The sequence below is a fragment of the Mastigoproctus giganteus genome, chromosome 7 (genome assembly GCF_048544385.1).
Source record: "Mastigoproctus giganteus isolate SK-2022 chromosome 7, ASM4854438v1, whole genome shotgun sequence".
Lineage (NCBI taxonomy): Eukaryota > Metazoa > Arthropoda > Arachnida > Uropygi > Thelyphonidae > Mastigoproctus > Mastigoproctus giganteus.
The window spans coordinates 83,382,053-83,405,652 of NC_143581.1; the positions used below are offsets into that span (position 1 = coordinate 83,382,053).

General features: G+C 36.8%; 1 protein-coding gene across 1 annotated transcript in view; it reads right to left on the minus strand.

Annotated features, from left to right (window-relative positions):
• nonC (serine/threonine-protein kinase Smg1) overlaps positions 1–23,600 on the minus strand; it is a 1,411,261-nt gene that overhangs the window by 99,354 nt on the left and 1,288,307 nt on the right. Inside the window, exon 72 of the mRNA XM_090378365.1 lies at positions 18,936–19,139. Within this exon, the coding sequence (XP_090234491.1) occupies positions 18,936–19,139 (204 nt within the window). The remainder of the gene's footprint in view (positions 1–18,935; positions 19,140–23,600) is intronic.

Here is a 23,600-nt window from a genome sequence, read left to right on the forward strand (position 1 = left end):
TTTTTTGTATGGGATACCTAAATTTCATAAATCACCTACCAGTTTCAGATTTATAACTTCATGTAGAAATAGTTACTCAAAAGTCCCGCATGGTAAGCTAGTTGATCTGCTTAAGATTATCTTCAATAACATAAATTGCACTAGGATTATTAATAATAATAGACCCATCTTAACTTTTATAAAGAATAATAAGCATAATATCAAACACATAAATACATATGATTTCAAAAACGTATTCACTAGCATTCCGCATGTTAGTTTAAAATTGGTTTTAAATAATTATTTCACAGAATATAGCGACCTTTTACCCTGCCAACGTAATTACTGGGATAACCTACTTAACCTATGTATTTCCAACAGCTACATTTATAATGGTAGCAATATTTTTGTACAGCATACCGGCATAGCTATGGGGGCAAGTAGCTCATGTCTTATGGCTAATCTATATCTACACCATTTCGAAAATAACTTCACTAAAGATATAAATATGTTCAGATATATAGATGACTTAATTGTATTCAACTATAATGACTTTCATACTGAAGCTGTTAAACACTACCCGCAGGAATTGGTGCTAGAAGTCACTAACAAGAGTGACTCGGGTAAAGCTACATATCTAGATATAGACATTCATAATAAGAATAACAACCTAGCTACCAAGATTTTTGACAAACGCAAAGAATTTAATTTCAAAACTATAAACCTAACCAATTGGGGTACTAATATTTCTATACGTATACATAAAAATATAATAGTGACGCAAGTTATCAGAAGATTATACATCTGTAATAATAAAAGTGATGTTATAGATGCACTGATGGATCTTAAACATAATTTATTAGATAACGGTTTCCCACAAAATTTCATTATGAAACATATGAGTACGGCTTTGTCTATAGCACTAAATCAATACCACGAAGATATAAACAAATTGGATACTATGGAAGTTATCAGGCATAATAATACATATTGATGTATTCGCGGTTGAAGATAATTATCATCTGGTATAAATTCTCTGGTATAATCTCACTTTTTTAAATAACAACTATTGTCGGTGGTATTCATCAGGATCTTTGGAACGAGTTTTTTACTGGTTAGCCTTTGTATATTCATGTATATACTAGGTACTGCTGTATAAACACGCTATATATAGCTTACGCCTTAGAAAAGTGGTACCTATATGTGTTTTTACAGTAGAAATTAATTCATTTTTACTAAGATTTCTCTTCGACATCTGAAAAATATTGGTTTTGTTTTTCTTTACGATAGAGGGCTCTGTCATACTTTTGGTTCATCATATACTTGGCTATTATTGGAGCGTAGAATACGCGGCAGATATAAACGTTCTGTGCGTTTGCTGCTGGCGTTTAGTTTTTTCCCGCCCTGGGCTACGGTAAGGAATATAATGTATTCCCGCCATTGTTGTTTTATGGCATTCCTTTGTTTTAAACCTCACGCAATGTTTGCCACTATTTAATGGTTGATGTTTGGTTTTATAGTAAATTATAGTAAATTTTCTTAGGAACTAGCCATTCCGTTTCTTTTTGCTTTTTTCTGTTGCCTTTTTTTGGCATACTATTTATATATTATTACCAGCTCTTACTATTAACCAGGATCCCTACTATTAGGGTCGGGATTTTACACTCCCGGTTAAAATCCGATGTAATATTGATAAAATGCTTTTCCTTTTCTGTTTTACTTTTATCTATCCTCTTGCCTTAATTTTTCATATCTCACGAACTATTAGAGTAATTCGAGGGGGAGTGAGATACTATTGCTGTAACTACTCTGACTTCCGTTCGCCTTTAGTTAGCTTTTTAGCCTATTTTCTGCATATGGTTCAACAAATTTTGCTGCATATTTTTCAACATTTATTAATATTTCTCAGTTGTGCTTGTAATTTTGTAGCGATCGGTCGGGCTAAATATCATCCAGTCTGTATTCGTACAAATTATGATTAGACATAACCCACTTTTTGGACGGACAGTTTTATACTGATTTATAGTATTTAATATAACCCAATGCTAAATTAATATAACCCTATGCTAAATTAATTGTATTATCCATTATTATGGATATTGGAATTGGTATACAGGCAGATGATAACAGAAACCGATGGCTCAGTCTAACTTGGGTTTTTATTTTGTAGGGGTTTAGCCCTCGACAAAGTCTCCTGCAAAATGGGTTCCCAAGTTGGGCTTATTATGTTATTTATCTAATATTTGATATATTTTTATGTAACTTTGCATATTTTTCATATAAGCTGGAGGTACGGTTGGAGAATGGTTACATCAATTTTCAAACGATGAAGTACTTGCATTACGTTAACTTATATAATTTGTATATATATATATATATATATATATATATATATATATATATATATATATATAAAATATAGAAAATTAATAAATATCTTATGTCAAGTAAACTAAACAAGCACTAATTAATGCCATCTATACATATCTAAACAGAACATCAGTCTTATTATATACATTTTTTTTTGTATAGTTTAAGTACAATTAGTAAAATAGGTAAGATATAGAATAAATATATTTCATATTGGATAAGCTGGTAGCTACTTAACCCTATAATAGCCATAACTGGTTCACGAGGCCAAACCTAGTAAAGGATGATCATTGGTAAAAGTAAAAGCAAAAATAAAACAATTAATAAACATAATAATAATAATATATATCAAGTCAATTATAGGTCATGGGACACATTGAAAGGTTGATTGTTGATTGTTATTTGGTTTTTAGGAGCATTAGCAACTAAGGCCATATTGCTCCGGGATATGCGGTGGTCATTCCCTGACCTTTCCGCATCCTTCGTATTTGGTGGTGACGGGCTCGAACCCCGGTCTAATCAAGAAGCGTGTGCTACACACTGCTGCTGCTGCTCCTTCCCACCTGGCTACGGAGGCGCCGACACACACATTGAAAGGGACTTTTTCAAGGGCTAACCCTTTCAATATGTCCCCCTACAATTAACCCAGCTATCAGTTTCTACATCATCTGCCTGTTTAACATGGTCAAAAGGTAATTTATGAGATAAATGGATAAGTATATATATATATATATATATTTTTTTGATTTGGTAGTTGTTGGCGCATCGGCTTCTGTGGCCATATTGCACCTCCCAAGGTTTTTTGCAGTACTTTGATCCAAGCCCGAGGCGGGAATTGAACCCGCGACCTTTGGGTTGCCGGGCAGGTACTTTACCCTCTCGGCTAGCCCGGTCGGCCGGATAAGTATAATTAAAGTTAGAAAATAATTTAGTTGTTAACAGGCTGGATGACTTTAGCCCGACCGATAGCTAAGACACACAGAAAAACTAGCAAAAGCAAATATTAAGGAAGAAGAGTAATAAAAGAGAACCAATATCCTTCAATTAATATCATATTAATAAGTACCAAAGGAGAACAGATTCAAGGTTTAAGAATAGTAATAGTACCTCAATCCCCCTCGAATTACTCTAATAGTTCATGAGGTAAGAAAAATAGAATATGATAGTAAAAAGTTAAAAGTAAAGGAACAGCTATAATGCAATTGTACGTCGGATTTAACCGGGAGCATAACTTCCCGTCCCTTATAGAAAGAGATCCTGGTATATCATAAGTATAATGAAGCAAAATAGAATAATATAATGGATAATATATAATGTATATTATGGAAAAGAAGCGGACGGTGGAAAGGCTAATTCTTACATGCTTAAATCGTGGTTTAACGGTACGTTAACACTTTTCTTCTTTTTGCCTCTTAACATAATACTGAAGTTTTAGTGCCATACGCCTAATTATGCTATTGGGCACTTTTTGCTATTAGGCTTACTTTATTTAATTATTTCTCTCTCTCTTTTTTTTTTTTTTTTTTTTTTAAGGAGCATTAGCAACTAAGGCCATATTGCTCCGGGATGTGCGGTGGTCATTCCCTGACCTTTCCGCATCCTCCGTATTTGGTGGTGACGGGCTCAAACCCCGGTCTAATCAAGAAGCGTGTGCTACGCACTGCTCCTCCTTCCCACCTGGCTATGGAGGCGCCTAGTTATTTCTCAACTAATTACATGTCAGAACTGAGAGAGCGCTGGCATCTACTAACATTGGATATAAAATAACGTGCTCTGCAACGTGGTCATTCTTATATTTCATTTTTGTGATAAGTTTGATTTTGCCTAACTAGTTTGTTATTCTTAACGTACCGTTAAACCACGATTTAAGCATGTAGGAATTAGCCTTTCCACCGTCCGCTTCTTTTCCATAATATACATTATATATTATCCATTATATTATTCTATTTTGCTTCATTATACTTATGATATACCAGGATCTCTTTCTATAAGGGACGGGAAGTTATGCTCCCGATTAAATCCGACGTACAATTGCATTATAGCTTTTCCTTTACTTTTAACTTTTTACTATCATATTCTATTTTTCTTACCTCATGAACTATTAGAGTAATTCGAGGGGGATTGAGGTACTATTACTATTCTTAAACCTTGAATCCATTCTCCTTTGGTACTTATTAATATGATATTAATTGAAGGATATTGGTTCTCTTTTATTACTCTTCTTCCTTAATATTTGCTTTTGCTAGTTTTTCTATGTGTCTTAGCTATCGGTCAGGCTAAAGTCATCCAGCCTGTTAACAACTAAATTATTTTCTAACTTTAATTATACTTATCCATTTATCTCATAAATTACCTTTTAACCGTGTTAAAAAGGCAGATGATATAGAAACTGATAGCTGGGTTAATTGTAGGGGGACATATTGAAAGGGTTAGCCCTTGAAAACGTCCCTTTCAATGAGTCCCATGACCTATAATTGACTTGATATATATTATTATTATGTTTATTAATTGTTTTATTTTTACTTTTACCAATGATCATCCTTTACTAGGTTTGGCCTCGTGGACCAGTTATGGCTATTATAGGGTTAAGTAGCTACCAGCTTATCCAACATGAAATATATTTATTCTATATCTTACCTATTTTACTAATTGTATTTAAACTATACAAAAAAAAAAAAAAAAATATATATATATATATACAGGGTGTCTCAAAAATATGGGTACAAACGTTTAGGGGAGGTAGGTAACATCTAAAGGAATGTGAAGCGCATAGGAACCCATAACCGGAAACGTCACGGGGAAATTAGTAGCAGAGGCACAAGAAGCAGAAATTAGACAAGACAGTAATTAGTGGCAAACATTTATTTGACATAATATTAACAATGGAGATGGATGCATTTCATGATGTTACAACAGATGCTCGAAGGTTCCACCATGAGACGCGATGCATGCGTGACACTGACGCAGCATGGATTGGCAGACACTGTCGAACACACCTGGAGTTTCTTTGACAGTAGCAGCAGCACAGACGAGATCCATTTCCATCTCCACAGGCGATTCATACACGATAGATTTGAGGGTCCCCCAGTGAAAGAAATCAAGGCTCGATAAATCAGGTGAGCATGGGGGCCAGGCCAGGTAACAGGTCCACCACGGCCAATCCATCGACGCCCAAAATGCCTGTTCAAATGGTCACGAACACACCATAATGGGCAGGTGCCCCGTCAAGTTGAAACCAAATGTTGCGTCTCACATTTGCTGGAACATCATCAAGTAACCCTGGTAGAACTTGATCAAGAAAGATCTGATATTTAGCAGAATTCAATGCAGAGGGCATTGTTCACGATGGGTGGAAGTCATTCTGCGATAGAGTTTATTTTGATTGTGAAAAGCATGACACTTAGAACGGATCTTTGCGGGATTTCATCTTCCTGAGAGAACACTCGAGAGAGGGTGGATCCTAAACGGACTTGAAATCGGCAATTCGAAAGAAAGTTTTCAATAAAAAGAGGGAGGTTACCCCCGAGACCAAAGTTATAGAGGTCTTGTAACATGCCAAATCGTCAGACTGTGTCATATGTTTTCTCAATATCAAAGAAAACTGCTACCAGATTCTCGGATTTAATAATAAAAGCAATGAGTCCTGGAAAGCTGACTATTTGTTTCCAAATACCATAACAAAGCATGCATTAACCACTTTCCAGGACCTGCACATACAGCTTGTCAGAACGATAGTTACTTGGATTTCTAGGATCCTTTCCTGGTTTTGGGAAAGCAAGAATGATAGCCTTTTGCCAGGAATCCAGATCTTATTTGTTAAGAAAAATTTTGGTAAACAAAATTAAATGGTGATCCTTCGATTGTGGTAAGAGGTGTTTTAGCATTTCGTAGTGGATGTCGTCTGGTCCCACAGCACTTGCATGCATGAGAAAGAGTGCTGCATTTAACTTGTTATATGGTTCAAGTAATTTTGAATAGAAGTTCAGTGGGTTTTACCCACTTTTCTTTTTTCAGGGCCAAAAACTCTGGTGGTAATGATGTTACTGCCAAGATTTTTGCAAATGTTTCCCCTAGAGTATTTGTAACTGCAGTTCGATCTGCAATTGGACATTCATTGTGCATCGAGGATCACTGAAGGGCATGGTGGATATTTTCCCTTCATTTTCCAGAACTTATCCCAGACTACTTTTGAGCTAGCAGCCTGAGTTACGGACGATGTAAAACAGATCTAAGATTTCTTTGGCTCTAATGTTGGACATAATGTGCTTTAGAACATGAACGTTTAAATAATAGTAAATTTTCAGTTGTGGGATATTGGCAAAATATCCCTCAAGCTTTGTTTTATGCTTTTTTCACTGCTGTGCATTCTGAATTCCACCAAGGTTTTGGAAATAGTGGGAACCAGCTTGACGTTTTTGGGATTCCAGTTGCAGTTGCAGACTGCAACTGCAACTGGAAGACTGTTAGATGTACTGAGCAGTGTGGACACTGAGGAGGATCATCACCTGTGAGTAGATGGAGGTGGGTCAGATGAGTAGGTCCTATTCTTGCCTGTGCAAGTACCATTTCTTCCCTTCTAGTTGTTTGGATGCTTGAGTGCCAAAATTTTGGTTCCTGTTTCAACTGAAAAATGTTTGTTATTAGTCTGGGTGTGCCATAGCTATTTCCACGCTACTTTTATGATGATATCATGGTCAGAGGCTGGAATATGGACAGAGGTCAAATCTAATGTGGAGGGATTTTTTGCAGATATATCTGCCAGTTCATTCCCCTTTATCCCTGAATGTGCTGGAATCCAACAAAAGTTCACTAATTGTTCACGTTGTGCAATTTTCAAGAGCAAGTTCCTGATTTAGTTTAAAATAGGATGATTCATATAGGAGGGATTTTCCATTGCTCTAATTGAGCTAAGAGAGTCTGTAAATTAAATATTTTGAAGATGAGTAAAGATTCAAATTTTCTAGAGCTAATTTTATTCTATGTAGTTCTGCAGAAAAGTTGCTATACTCAGGTGGAAGGGAAACACTATTGCTGCTCCAATGGCTGATTGAGATTTGGACCCATCGGTACATATTAGCAGGAAATCAACATAGCTCTGAATATGACTTGCATGGAGTTGTTTCAGGTTGAGAGTTGGTAGAAGATTCTTACTCCATTGAAGAAAATAAGTATCAAAGTTCAGTTGAGGAGTCCAAGGTGGATGAAAGTAATTCATCCACCAACTTTTTATTTTGGCTTCATACTTCAGTAGTAACATTTTTCTGCAGAGGTGCAAAGGGAGTTTGTGAGCTTCAATATATAGACTGTGAATTGGAGATGTCCTGAAGACTCCAAGTGCAATCCGTAATTCACTGTACTGAATAGGATCCAGCCAGAATAGTACACTCTTTCGGGCAGAATCGTAGATTGGAGCAGCATAATCCAAACGAGATCTAATCAATGCTCTATATAGTCGAAGCAACAAGGTACGATCTGCTCCCCAAGACAGGGCGAATAAAGCTCTTAGTATGTTGAGCTTTTTGAGACAGGTATTACGTACAAATTTAATATGTTCAAGGAAGTTTAATTTCTTGTCAAGGGTTAATCCCAAGCATCTGATGTTGTTGGCAATCAGAATGGTAAAGTCTGACATGTGAAGTTTTGGATTTGTATGTAAGTTGCGTTGATTGCAAAAGTGTATAGCGACAGTTTTCTGTTGTGAAAGACGATAACCACTGAACACTGCCCGCTCTTGTATTTTTTTTAGTGATATCTGCAATTGACATTCAATAGATCTCATGTTCTGAGAATGGCAAGAAAGAGAGAGAGAGAGGGAGATCGTCAGCATAAAGGTAAGTCTCAACAGTATTTGGAAGTTCTTTTGTAATGGAGTCAATTCTAAGGGCAAAATGTGTTGCACTCAGTACAAACCCTTGCGGAACTCCTTCCTGCAAGAATGTCATAGAAAGGGAGTTAAAATATTGTACTTAAGAAAGACTCCATAAAAAGTTCTTAATGAATATAGGCACATTGCCTCAGACTAAGGGTATGCAGATCTCTAAGAATGCCGTGACACCAGGTAGAATCAAATGCCTTCTCTATGTCGATGGAGACCATAACAAAGTGTTCATTTCTCACAAAGGCACTGCAAACTACGGACACAGCCTTGATCATAAGATCTAAGGCAGACCTGTTTTGGCAAAAGCCATGTTGACTATTACTCATTAGATTTTGGTCTTCAATTATCTAAATGAGTCGTCTGTGGATAATTTTCTCAAGGATTTTACCAAGGCAACTGTAAAGGGAAATTGGCCAGTAATTAAAAGGACTGGAGGGATCTTTACCGGGTTTCAAAAAGGCCAAAAATGTGGCATGGTATCAAGACGAAGGATAGATGTTTTCCCGAAATATTCGATTATAAAATAACAGCAGTAGCTGCAAATATTTGTCATCAAGGTGCTGTAACATGGTGTAATATATTCCATCGGGCCTTGCTGCACTGTTGTGTGTTTTTCTAATGGCTTGAAAAGTTCCAGATACCGAAGAGGCTGGTTATATGGTAAGATTAGAGAGTTGTGAAAGTTGATGGGTTGCGGTACAGTGATGTTCTTAATTTTCTGGAATTCTGGTGAATAGATTGATGCCGATGAGACTGTGAATTGGGCAAAGGTTTTTCCCAAGGCAAGGCATTTGCTACATCTAGAGGAGCAGAGAGTTCTTGCCCATTCTGCAAAAGAAATTGTGGTAGGGATGGTTGGAAACTTGCCAGAAAGCTGCCTAATTTTATTCCATATTAATCTGGAATCAGTGTTTCTATTTACAGTGGATGCAAACTGAGTCCAGGAATCTTACTTGGCTTGTTTTTGTATGAAACGAGCTTTTGCCCTTCATTTCTTATAGTTGATGAGATTAGCTGTGGTTGGGGATTGTATAAATAAATTCCACGCTTTATTTTTTTCCCTCTTTGTTTTCGTGCATTCTTTATTCCACCAGTAGTAAAAATGCCACCTGGCCGGGGGATTCGTCAATGGAATTGAGTTTTTAGCAGCTGATAACAATTGGGATGTGATATATTCTGTCACTTCATCTATGGTTTGTAATCGTATAATTTTCTCATTCAGTGTAATTGCTGACTGAAATTTTACCCAGTTGGCTCGAGAGAATTTCCATTTCCTGTAAGGTTTGTAAAGGTGATTGTGTAGTGAGGAGATTAAATATAATTGGAAAATGGTCACTGCCCATAGGATCATCCATAACAGACCATTCCATGACTGGAAACAGTATCGGGGAGCAAATCGAGAAATCAATTGCAGAAATTTGTCCAGTTGGCAATTTTATATAAGTAGGTCCACCAGTAGTAAGGATGGTAAGGTTTTGCTTATCCAGAAGGGTTTCAATTAGTCAGCCATATCTATCTAATTTAGAAGATCCCCATAAGGGGGTGGTGGCTATTGAAATCTCCGAATAGACAGAAAGGTAATTGTATTGGAAGATCTTCAAGATCTTTGTAAGAAGAGGCATGATTTGTAAGAAGAGGCATAGATGGAAACAAGCGTTACTGCAATCTGTGTAATGAAACGTACAGCAACAGCTTCAATTTCTGTTTGTAGAACAATTTGTTTGGCTGGGATCTGTGAGTTGATCAAGATGGCTACACCAGCACAGGCAGTATTCAATGTAATGCGATCTTTTTCGAAAGATAGAGTAGTTCTTTATGGAGGTGGAAATTTGAGAATTTAAACAGGTTTCCTGTAAGCAGAAACAACTGGAGAGTAGTGATGGTAACAAATATCGTCAATATTGGCTATGAAGTCCTCTGCAGTTCCATTGTAAAATGTAAGGCATTATTTGAGATGATTACAAGAAGCTGTATCTGACTGCTTTTTCAGTATGGCAGTTTTATGGTGGTCGGTCTTCTGTTTGTCTTTTTTTGGAAATGTAGGCGGTCCAAAGTCCATATCTTCTTCAACATGTATTTCTAGAATTGGATCATCCTGGTTGTAAGAATAATCAGCATCCATGAATGATTCTTGGATATTCTTTCTTGAATTGAAACTTTGACTATATGATGTACTAGCAATCACCGGAGGAGGATGAGATGTCACTAGTATTGCAAGAGGAGTGTTACTTGCCTGGTCTGAGTGCTTAGGAATGCAACTGGACTGTTGCTGAGAGAGGACAGCTCGAGCTCAGTCAGAGATTAATATGTTTGAGGGGATGGTAACATCAGTTTGGGTGGACACTTTGTTGTTTTTGTGTAACATTTGCATAGTAGGAGCAATTATTTTCCTTGCTTCTTGAAAGCTTACCTTGTTCTCAACCTTATACAAATTTTGTATAAGGTTGTATTTAACAATTTTTTTCTCAGTTTTCCATCTCTCACAAGTTTTAGAATATGCAGGAGGTTACCTTTACAGTTGGGACAAGACTTTTCTGTCGCCAAACATTCAGACTGAGTATGATTGGAAGATCCACAGTTGGGACAAACTGGGTTTCCTCTACATGTTGTCTGAGAGTGACCATACTTTTGGCACTTGTAGCATCTTAAGGGATTGGGAATATACGGGTGAACATGGCAAAGTAGATTGCCAGCTTTCACTGTTGATGGTAGGTTTGGGGAATTAAATGTAAGAATATTATTCCAGGTAGGTGAAAGGTTATTGTCTTTTTTTATCATGATTCTTTTTGATGTAATAACATTCTGATCGTGAAGCTCTTGAGTTATTTCATCCTCTGTCACGTTCAACAGATCCCAGCTAGAAATCACACCTTTGGATGTATTTAAGATAGCATGGGGAGATACTTTATAATTGGTATCCCAGCATAATTTGAAAGTTGTAAGAGTTTCTCTGAATGTCTACTCTTTGTTGCTTCTAAACGTAGGTCTCCCGATTGCAGCCTCTTCACAGTCTTAGAAGATCCTTCAGTACTCTCCAGGTGGTTCTGGATGAGGAAAAGAGATAATTTGCTGAGAGGTTGTTCTGAAAGTGAATGTAAAATTAGAAAGGAAGAAAACTCTTTTGTTGTTGAATTTGTTTTCAGCCTCTTGGGTTGTGAACTGTCATAATCAGTTTCAGTCTGTGGCCAAGAGCTTGTCGGCTCTAAAGTTGGATAAACATTTTGCTCCATCTTTGCTCCTTTTGGCCCTTGGCAGATGAGCTTTTCTGCCAAGGTTTCCAACCCTGCCACGGGGAAGCAGGAGCAGTGCCTGGTGTGACCAAGCGAGAAGTAGTAGGGTTAGTAATAAAACTATGAGAAAAAAGAAAGGTGGCTTTTCTTTCTTGCTCTGTACAAGTACTTTTGTAGCAAGAACAGTTATAAAATAAATAGATTGCTTAACGAGAGGAACATAAAAGAAATATATATCGCTTTTTGGAAATTGCACTGAAAGGCACAGAGAAATCGCTCAGTCACAAACGCTTGGCACCTGGGGCCAAGGCAGCAAGTGAGTGCATTGAACCATTGAGACTAATTATGAGAGCATCACTAGAGTCAGGAGAGATTCCGTTGGATTGGAAAAGTGTCAACATATCTCCCTCCAATACATAAAGACTCTTCTAAGAGTGAAGTGGGAAATTACCGACCTGTCAGTAACTTCAGTAGTAGTGAAAATCAAGGAGGCAATGATCAAGGGTAGAATTCAGGATCATTTAGATAGAAATGGAACTCTGAAGGATACGCAGCATGGCTTTGTAAAGGGAAAATCATGTTTAAGTAATCTGGTTAGCTAGTTTGACAGGGTCAATCAAGAGAAGGAATTTGGGAATAATTTTGACATTATTTGGATTTCAGCAGAGCATTTGACTCAGTCCCACATGAGCGGTTACTTTATAAGCTGGAACAGGTTGGAATCACAAGGAAAATCCTTAGATGGATAGCAGGATGCTTCAGGGCAGGAGGCAGTGGGTTGTGATAAATGGTTATTCCTCAGGTTCAGTTAATGTAAGAAGTGGGGTTCCCCAAGGATCAGTCGTGGGACCACTGCTGTCTTTGATTTTCACAAATGACATTGATGAGGGGGTAGAGGGCGTGATGTCTAAATTTGCAGATGATGTAAAGATTGGTAGAGTAGTTAATGATCACCACCAAGCAGAGCTTCTTCAGAGCGACCTAGATAGACTTCAGGGATGGTCAGAAAAGTGGCAGCTATGCTTTAATCCAGCAAAGTGCAAGGTCTTAACACCTGGGGAACAGTAACCCCAAAATAACTTATACACTTGGTGGAGCTGAACTAAAGTCAGTAGTGGAAGAAAGGGACTTGGGAGTTACGATACAGTCAGACATGAAGTTCACTAAGCATTATAGACAGGTTGCAAGGAAGGCCTATGGTATCCTATTGATGATTTAGCGAACATTTTCATAGCAGAGATAAGGACGTCATAATTTTATTACACAAGTTACACAAGGGGGTATCAGAAAGTTCGTACCATGACCTAGATAAAACATCAGTAGAAAGATGCTGTTTTTAATATAAGTTGTCTACATATTCAATAACTAACATGTAAAATTTCATTCCCATAGGTGATCATACACCAGAAGTGGAGCCCAGAATCTGAGGAAGGACGCTATGGTTGACAAAGTTGAGTATTGAGCAGTGATCAAGTTCCAGCATTTGCTGGGCAAGAAAGCTCAAGAAATTGATAAAGAAATGAAAGCTGTGTATGGGCAGAATTGTCCATCCTATGACACTGTAAAAAATTGGAAAGGGGAGTTCCAGTGCGGTCGTACAAGTGTCTTTGATGAGCCAAGAGAAGGAAGGCCATTAAACATCCACAGACAGTGAGATGGTTGCAATGGTTGAGCAGCTGGTGCTGAGTGACAGATGTGTGATAATTCATTTCATCGCAAATGCAGTGGGAATTAGTTAAGGGTCTGCCCACAGCATTATATGACCATCTGCACGTGTCTAAGGTCTCTGCACAATGGGTTCCAAGATTACTGATGCCGGTACGGAAGCAATGTCGAATGCAATGTTCTTGCCAACCTGTCAGAATTCTGTAATGCGGATGTTGAGAATTTTGCTGATCGGTCAGTAACAAATGACGAATGCTGGGTGTATGATCCGGAGACTAAAGACATGTCAAAGCGGTGGAAGCACTCCTCCTCCTCCCCACCTCCCAATGAAGTGGAATCGTGGTTTCAGACAAAAAGTGTGGACTTCTATGATCAAGGCATTAAACAATTGATCAATAGATGTGAGAAATGTGTTACTATATATGGCGAGTACATAGAAAAGGATTAAAGTTCTTGTGAAGTTTCACCTTTCTAGAGCTATTATTTCTAGGTAAGGGTATGGACTTTTCAATACCCACGTTGTTTAAGGCCATTGTAAGACCACACTTGGAATACTGTGTTCAAGTATGGAGACTGCACCTAAAGAAAGACATCAAGTATCTTGAAAGGGTCCAAAGATGGGTACCTTGCCTGGTGAGATCAGCAAAGAGGGTGTCCATATGAGGAAAGACTTAAAATATGTGGGTTGCATTGTTTGGAAACTAGGCACCTTAGAGGACACTTGATTGAGGTGTTTAAGGATCTGAGAGGCATAAGTAAAATGAATGAGGGCAATATTTTCACGGTTATAAATATTTCAAGAACTAAGGGCCATAAATTCAAGTTATGGGGGGGAGGATGTTTAGACTGGATTGCAGGAAGTTTTATTTTAGCCAATGAGTTATAGATTACTGGAAAAAGTTACCTACATGGGTGGTAGAGGCTGACAGTTTGGGGAAATTCAAAGGCCAGCTGGATAATTACCGACGGGAGGAGTGAAACATATAGGTTGTCTATTTCCTTTTCCTTTATTATTTATTAATTATTTATTTTATTTAATTTTTTAATAATATTATTTTATTTTTTTTGGCTGATGCAGCATAAGCCTTAGGTTTCCTTGCACCAATATGGCCATTACTAATACTATTGATTTTTGCATCCAGTTCCTTTGTTACTTCATCACAGTATCCAATCAGACTGGCCAGAGAAGAGATTGCCCATTAATAAGTGCATGCTGTGACTGCCGTGTAACTGCATTCCTGTCTACATAGTCCTGCATTATTTTTTAATTATTTTCTCTGTAAATGATTCAATTATTTTTCCTGTAAGAAAAGGCAAACCTCCAGGTCTTTATTCACTTCACCACTTTGTGAACTGTCACTGTACATCTCCACTCCGTAGGAATCTCCCCTGAATTTAAGGATGCTTGCATAATTATGGCTAAAGATTTGTTTACCTCTTTTTTTTACTGCTTCTTTTAATATAACAGAATACATTAAAAAGTGAATAACGTGCCTTACTTACTTTCAGCTTAAATAATTTTTCTTCCACTTCCATCTTGGTTATCATAGAATCATTTAGTTTGACTTCAGCAAAGCTTCTGATAAGTTTCCTACAAAAGGCTGTTATATAAATTAGAGAAATTTGGAAGTACTGGTAAGATCCTTTGTTGGATCAAAGATTGGCTAACAGATAGGAGACAAAGTAGACATAAATGGCCATTTCTCAAAATGGACAAGTTTAGGAAGCGGAAGCCCTCAAGGATCAGTACTGGGAAACAGACCAATTCTATTTCTCATCTTCCATAATGGCACTGATATGGGAGTATACAGGGTATGTTATTAGAATCTGCTGCTGACTTCTATAAAGAGTTTAGAGACAGGCAACCAGATTGGTGTGTGTGCGCGAAGCTAATTGATGCCCATATGAAGACTGGCTTAGAAGTTAAGAGTGCAGGGTTTGGCCATATCCTCATGAATAACATCAAAGGCAATTCATGAGGATATGGTTACAATATTGGGGAAGATGCCCCATTCCATGGTTCAGAAGTGAGCAACAGAATTTAAATGAGAGAGGGAGAGCCTGGAAGACTTGCAACATCCATTACTCCAGACGTTGTTGACAGTGTGCATGATCTGGTGATGTGTGATTAATGAGTGACAGTTTGGTACACTGCCAGCACCTTGGACATCCTATTTGAATGTGTACCACATAATAACAGTTATGAAAACAGTGTCAGCATGATGGATCACAAAGTTCTTGACATCAGATCAAAAACTCATAAGGTTTGTCAAGTCAAGTGAACTTGACTTGCCAGGCATCCATTTGCATTGTTTTCAGCAGATTCAGCAAATTTCCTTGCAAGGTTTGTGACCAAAGACAAGACATGGGTCCATCACTTTCAGCCAGAGACAAGGAGTAGTTCAAATAGTGAAAACACAGCTCTTTTCCCTTCTAAAGAAAACCAAGTCGATTCCTTTTGCTTGCATTGATTTTTTGGCATGCTGATAGTGTTTCTAGTGGATGACTATCAGAAAGGCCACACAGTCAATAGGGGCATATTTTGCAGATCTTGTGAGGAATTTGCAGGAAAAAATCAAAGACAAATAACAAGGAAAACTCAGAAAAGGAGTTTTGTTCTACCAGGACAAGAAACCTACTCACAAGCCCTCAAGTATGCCATGGCTATACTGCATGAGTACAGCTTTGAATCTTGGACCACTGATTCACCAAATCTAGCACCACTACTGAACTTTCACATACTTCCTAATTTGAAAAAATTAGGAAGTATGTAGTGGGAAAATGGATGCCAGCCAGGCATCCATTTTCCCACCAACAGTGACATCATTGCTGCAGCAGATGCACTTGTGGAGGACCAAGAGAAAACTTTCTTTGCAATTGGAATCAATGCATTTCAGCATCAGTGGAAAAAAGTGTATCAAACACCAAAGGGGAATATGTTGAAAAGCAACGTTACCAGACTCGTAAAATAAACCCTTCAAATAAATATACTAAGGCCACCAACTTTTCAAACACCTCTCACATGTGTATGTATGGTCCATCATTTTGTTCTTTTTTTTTTTCCCCCTTTCTTCTATTGCCCACCTTATCATTAATTTTATGTTATATAAATGTAAATTGAGGAATAAACTTCTCTTTTTCCTTTCATACTTTTGTTTTTTATTTCCACTTTAATGGCATTTTTGTTGTAAGTTCATGAGCTCTATCCCTCTCCAACTGTGGATTTAAGCTTATGCAGTTTACATTTATAAACAATAACATTACAACTCCCCCCCCACTACATATACATAGATCAGTCTAGTCTCCTTAAACAAAAGAACATGACAATTACTGTTCTACTTTGAATGGTGTGATTTTTTTTTTTTTTTTTTGGCTGATGCTACATAAGCTCATACACTTGCTTTCTTGCATCACATGCCACTACTACTACTATTTCACACTTGGAGTTAGAGGATACCTGAAGGCATACCTGAAGTAGGTGCACCACAAAGTCAGTTTTGTGCAACCAACATGGGAACCACTGTAGCTTACCCTCTCAATGTTTCACTAGTCAGTATTGTATATATACAATACATAACATCCACACATTCTTGTGTGTGGATGTTATCACATCATTATTAGCCATATGGTGCAAGGAAGCCTGAGGCTTTTGCTGCACCAGGTAAAAATAAATTTCTGCGTTACTGATGAGAGAGAGAGAGAGAGAGAGAGAGAGAGAGAGAGAGAGAGAGAGAGAGAGAGAGAGAGAGAGAGAGAGAGAGAGAGAGAGAGAAGGAAATCACCAAGAAATAGAAGAATGATGATATCCAGCTCAGGACCCTGGGTGTACTCACTAGATGTGAGCATGTTTTGCTGGTTCTTTCTCAATTTTCATGATTTTGGCTAATAGTTACATTTTTCCCTGGATATATCTAGACTTTTTTCATAGCACTTTGAGGGTTATCACGTTTCAACATCACCATAAGGATTAGGTAAAGTTATTTCTAAGATGCCTATTCATATCAAGACACCAAATACATGGAAAGATTACAGAACTTACTAAATGAGTAACAACAGGCAGGAATGATTAAGCCATCTACATCCACTTGGATTAATCTCTTTGTTACTGTGAAAAAATCAAGTGGGGTTCTGAGGTTTTTGTTAGACCTAAGGGCTATGAATAAGGCAACAGCTTCTATTATTTCCCTCTTAACAAAGAAAACTTACTGCATTGTGTGTATGATGATAAGATTTTCTGAAAATTGGATCTAAATTCTGGTTATTATCAGATGTTGTAAGGACCAGAAGATAGGAAATATTTCTCTTTCTCAACTTTCTGTTACTAGTGTGGTTTCCTATGGGGTGTTTCAACCCTGGATTTGCCACATGTGATACTTTTCAGGAATGTTTATATTACTGTACAGAAAGAATTGTGTATGTATATACACATACCAAATGAACAGAAACTTGTAAGAAAGAAAGGCAGTGTCTAAGGTGTTCACCTAAGCAGGGGCATACAGAATGATTATTATACAAGGACATTGGCTATGCTGTTTTTAAAATAAACTTAATTAAGGACAAAAAAAAAATTACTTTTCATGGATTATTTCACTGATCCATCTCATTAGAAATATTCAAAATACAGTCCATTCCGGTTATTTGGGACATTTCGAGACTAGTGCATTTTGGCCAGATTAAGCGGCTACCCCAATTATCCAAAGTTTAACATAAATAGTTAAAAATACAATGTACCCCCCTTTACAATTGATTCACTGTACAATCAAATCATGTTACGACGAACTCACCATAGTAAAGTACCATTCACAATACGATGTGTAGTAAGTGCCGGTCATTGTGATCACGTTTGTGAATTGAATTTTAATTCTATTAAACAGCGATTCTAATTAGCAAGAATAGGAGGAATATTATCCACAGGCTATAAAAACAAAGATATATTAAGCACAAATTTACCCTTTATTACCTTACCAATTAAAAAATTAAATGATATCTGAAAATCGAAAGAATATACGTGATAATCGGAATAATTAATACGTACTGTAATATATACATACGAACTAGTTGATATTTCTGTTCACTGACAATTGTGGGTGGGGAGGTTTAAAATTTAAAACAGTAAAAAGATAAGTAATCAATAACAAAGAACACGGCACACACAAATTGCAAGTAACACGATATGCACAAGTGAGAATGGAGTAATGCGTTACAAAGCTTTAAAAATAGGATTGAAGAGAAGATCTGAAAATTAATTTTTTTATATGATTGAAGATTTCATGGAAGTGTAAACACATTTCACCATAATAACCCACAGAATTCCAGCTGTCGGTATTATCGCAAATTCAGTAAGATCGTGTTTACTATCCGTTTATGATAGATTTCACTAACAGAAAAGCCCAATAAACAGGTGAATGCTAATTGTTTTTATTGTTTTATGGTTGTGATCTCCAGAATTTGGACCGAACCACGTGGTGCCGTCGGAGACAATCGTAGGGTAATCTCCAGTGCTGCGGTCTCCTGCCCCAATTAAACGGCATGCTGTCCCAATTAAGTGAAGTAAACCCTGGCTATTTTCTCCATTGGTTTCTGTTTTTTAAGATTTGCCCCAAATAAATGGCTGCCCCGATTAACCGATGGCCCAAATAACCGAAATTCACTGTATATACATGTGGAAAAAACATTGTATCTACCTACTTAAATAACTACACCTCACACACAGCTAAAGAATATCTGCCTCTGCCTTTCTCCCATATTTTACAGCTCTATGTTATGTTATTCAGATCGCACATCAAATATGAACTTATTACACAAACATTTACCTTTTCCAGTGCGTGGATCCCTAGTGACAGCATCCCTTTTATGGCTACCACTGACTGGTTTCTGAGCAGCTCCTTGGCTAACAGGAGATGCCACACAGAATAATTCTTGTGTATGTATAGAGAGGGTTGAAGGTTTTTTGATATGCTCTTTTAATTTATTTTCATTTTCGACATGCACATTTTGCTGTGGAACTGAAGTTTTTTCTGAAGTGATAATTTAAATAAAACAGAATTAACACAAAAATAATATGCTATATATATATTATTATTATATTATATAATATATATTATACACAAGAAGTGATCATTTAATTTGCAGGTTTATGCAAAGGTTACACTGTAACCTTTGCATAACTGCTGCTAGAGGCACTCTCCCTGATCTATTGAGCAGACTCTGTGTGTGCATGCCAGTACATGTCAAACTAGTGTTGCATAAAGAGAGTTCTTTTAGCTGCATCACCGACGATTGTTCTGAAGCAAGTATCAGGTTGGACATACCGACTGAACAGCGACATGTGATTCGTTATTGTGTAAGACCGGGCTTAAATGCATCGGAAACAGTTAAAGAGATGAACGAAGCGTATGGTATTGAATGTCTTGGTAGGACAGCCATATTTAAATAGCATAAATGGCACAATCGATTCAGTGAAGGCCGTGAGTCTATTGCAGATGATCCAAGACCTGGTCAACCTTCCTTCTCAACAACTCCTGAGCCAATTGCAATAGCCCAGGAAATCTTGGATGAAGATAGGTGAATTACACTTCGTGAATTAGCTGTTAGAATGTCCACTTCGTATGGGTAGTACTCATAATATTGTGAAAGATCACTTGAAAATGTCGCAAATCTGTGCCTGCTGGATTCCATACAATTTGACTCCAGAACAAAAACAGCAAAGAGCAGACATGCAAAAAAATGCTTGATCATTTTGAAACACAGGGTCAAAAGTTCCAAAATCGAACTGCAACTTGTGATGGAACTTGGATTTTTCACTATGATCCAGACACAAAATAACACTCAAGTGAGTGGAAGCATTCTGATTCACCAAGACCTAAGAAATTTCAAGCTTCTTGTTTGGCTGACGAACAAATGGTTCTTGTGTTTTTTGACATAAAAGGCATTCTTGTTACACATTTTGTGCCTCTTGGAACAACTATGAATAAGGAAGCATACTCTGAGGTTCTCAGAGTCAAATTTCAGCATGCCATTTGTAAGAAATGTAAAGAATTTCTGATATGAAGTGGTTTCTCCATCAAGACAATACCAGGCCCCATACGGCTAATATTGTGTAGCCAGTGGTCCATGCCGTAGGTGCAGAGGTTCTGCCACATTCCCCTTATTCACCAGACTTAGACCCACATGATTTCTTCCTGTTTCCCATATGCAGAAAGCTCTGAAAGGTAAGCGTTTCACGTTAAAAAATAAAGTTCACAGTCTTTTGAAAAAAGACTGTGAAAAAAGGCTTGCAAGAAGCATTTAATGTGTGGATGCAATGGTGGCAAACGTGTGTAAAGTTCAAGGGAGAGTATTTTGAAGAGAAATCTACAGAAAATTCAGATGATGACAATAAAAATAAGATCTTGCACCAGTCTGAGAATTAAATGATCACCAATTGCTATAAATATATATACATAATAAGCATAAGATTAAAGTACATAAAATGCAATAGATTTAAAGATTCTGAATAAAAATACTTGTAAAAACTTTGTAAATTAGTCTACAACTAGAAAGGTTTTACGAAGAGCTAGCTATGGGTTTAGTATTAGCAGTGGCAGGAAAGAAAACTTATACAGCCTCAGCTAAAAAAATAAATAAATTCCCGTATCACTTGTACATCATATCAATACTTTGTCTAGTTCTTCCTTGAATTTATTGAAATTACCCACTTTCACAACAACAGATGAAAGTTTGTTCCAGCGGTCAACCACCTGTGGAGCTGAAAGCAAACTTCTGCCTCTCTACCCTACAGCCACCTTTCCTCAGTTTAAATTTATGCCCCTTCATGTGCGAGTCTGTGTAACAAGAGTCTGTGAGCTTGCTCTATGCTGATGAAGAGCTAGAATGAAGATCCAGAAGCCTTTAGTCTCTAAAGGCTTCTAGCTCTTCTTACCTAGAAAGGCTACAGTTAGAAGCCTTTCTAGGTAAGATCACTTACCAAGAAAGTGTTTCAGTTATCCCCTCCAACTTACCTCGTTCTTTGCACCTATTAGAGCAGAGAAGAGCAACATCCTTCCTAAAATTACGCTTCCTGACCTGTATGCATACTCAAGATGTTGCGAGACCATTGCCTTGTACAATGGGATAATCACTTTCTAATCTCCGATAAAAAAATTCCCATATATCATTGACAAAACCTCATGAGTTGTCCTGGCAGCTAGTTGCACCACTCAAAGAATTTCCAATCAGATTGCACAACAACCTCTAGGTCTTTTCCATTACCCTGAGTATAATATCACACAGTTGGTGTTATTCTGGGATTACCTCTACCCATAAGCAGCCTTTTTTTAGGTGTGGTCCCATACTTGAAACAGTATTCTGAGTAGATAATGAAATTCATTCAGTATGTATATTCTCAGTAGGTAATGAAATTCATTAATTTGTTAATGAAATGGAGCAGAAATTTGCAATTTTTTTAAAAACTTTCCAATTTTAACAGTTTTATTATTTTTTTACAAAAAAGTAAGAGGGAGAGAAGTTTTTGTAGAATGACAGAGAAACGCTTTATCAACAACTATATTATGATGGAAGCTATGAATACTGTACAATGGTTTGTACAACTCATTTTGGGAAAGAGATGTGGATTTGCATGAAAGAGTAAAAAGGAAAGCAAAGGTCTATTATTATTATTATTATTATTAGCCATATAGTACCTGAGGCTTATGCTGTACCAGGCGGGCGAGTGAGTGAGAGAGAGAGAGAGAGAGAGAGAGAGTTGGAAGTAAAAGGGAATCACCAAGAAAGAGAAGAATGATGATATCCAGCTCAGGACCCTGGGTATGCCAAGCCCAAACTCACCAGATGTCAGCACTGGGGTTAATAGTTGTATATGCAAAAGGATATTCATATGAGAAGAGACTCCTATTCTGCACGCTGCCAAGTCTGAAAACCAGATTTCAGAGGAGGTCTTTGATGATCTGCTGAAGGTCTTATAAGGGTTCAGCATATTTAATGTTGAGATTAGGGATTGCAAATTTACTGGGTTCTCTCAATACTGTAATTCGGTAATTGTATTTAAATTTACTGGATTGCCAGGAATTTACAAAATGCAAAAATTTTACAATAAAACTAAATTATTGAAAGAATGAATGAGTAATCAGTTAATTTTAAAGGTTATACATAGTAATGTGAAAAAAGCATTAAATGAGAATTTCCAAAATACAAATTTTACAATAAAGCTAACTTACTGATACAGAGAATGAGCAAACATTTATTTTTTTTAAAGCTATACATAGAAATGTCTAAGGAGCATTATATGAAAATTATTGCAAAATATCACAACTAAATTTAATAAATACTTAGAATGAATTACTAATTTTTTATTATTAAGAAAATAGCCTCTCAAAAAGCATAGTGTATAAAAACTGCCATCATCTAACCTCGATCTAATTTTTGCGCAAATAGTACCTGCATTAGAAAATGCTTATTCTGATTCAATGCTGGTTGGACGAATTGTTATTAATGCATCGAAAACATTTTTTCAGAAATTTTCCTTTCAGTTTTATCTCTGAGAAGTAATTTATTTCCTTTTTCACTACGTCTTTTCTACATATCATTTTCTTTCCATTAGTGATTAAAATCTAAGCTGGTTTTATGTTTAACGAATAAATTCAATTTCTCTTTCATTGTTAAAAGTGTATTTGTAGGGTCTGTGGTTGAATCAGTTGATGGTGTTGTTCTGAGCAAGCAGCTAACAATATGATCTTCCCTTAATTCTTTATCATTGTCAGATATGTGCTTGAGTAGTTCTACAATTTCATTCAACAGTAAACTTTTACTTACAGTATCAGCCAGTTACTTATCCCCGAGGTTTAATGTTTCTGGGTTATGTAAAAAGCGTAAACGATCAGAGTAAATGGTACGTCTTTCTTTCACTTGCAAGATAATTTCTTGCTTTAGTTTATTACTTAAAAAGAAACTTTACTTGGATAGTTCATCTAACATGAATTCTATTGTTATACCTGCAACATACAAAGTCATATTTTCAGAACACAATGATTCTACTGCTACCTTTATAGGCTGTAATGTCAATATTGTGTTTGAGAGCAGCACAAGTTAATTTTCAGTAAAGGTCACATCTGAATTAATGTCAATGAGACTCTTTCAAACAGAATTTTTTACTTCCGAAAAACACTCCAACATGGCCAACAAACTGCTCCAACGTGTTTTAGAGTCCAATATCAAAGACAATTCTTTACCCAATTCCTCTGTAATATGCTTCTGAAGAATATAATTTTTTAGGGGTGACTTGCGAAACATTTTGACAACATTTCGTAATTAAAAATTTCAAATGTTCATCTTGTAAAACATTCATATCATAATCACCATCAATAAAATGTTCTTGTGTCACTTCTAAGCTATTGAACTCATTCGCAAAGACTTCTGAATCTACATCCTCATTATCAGGCTCAGAATCTATTTGTTCCTCCCTTTCTTGAGAATCACTTTTG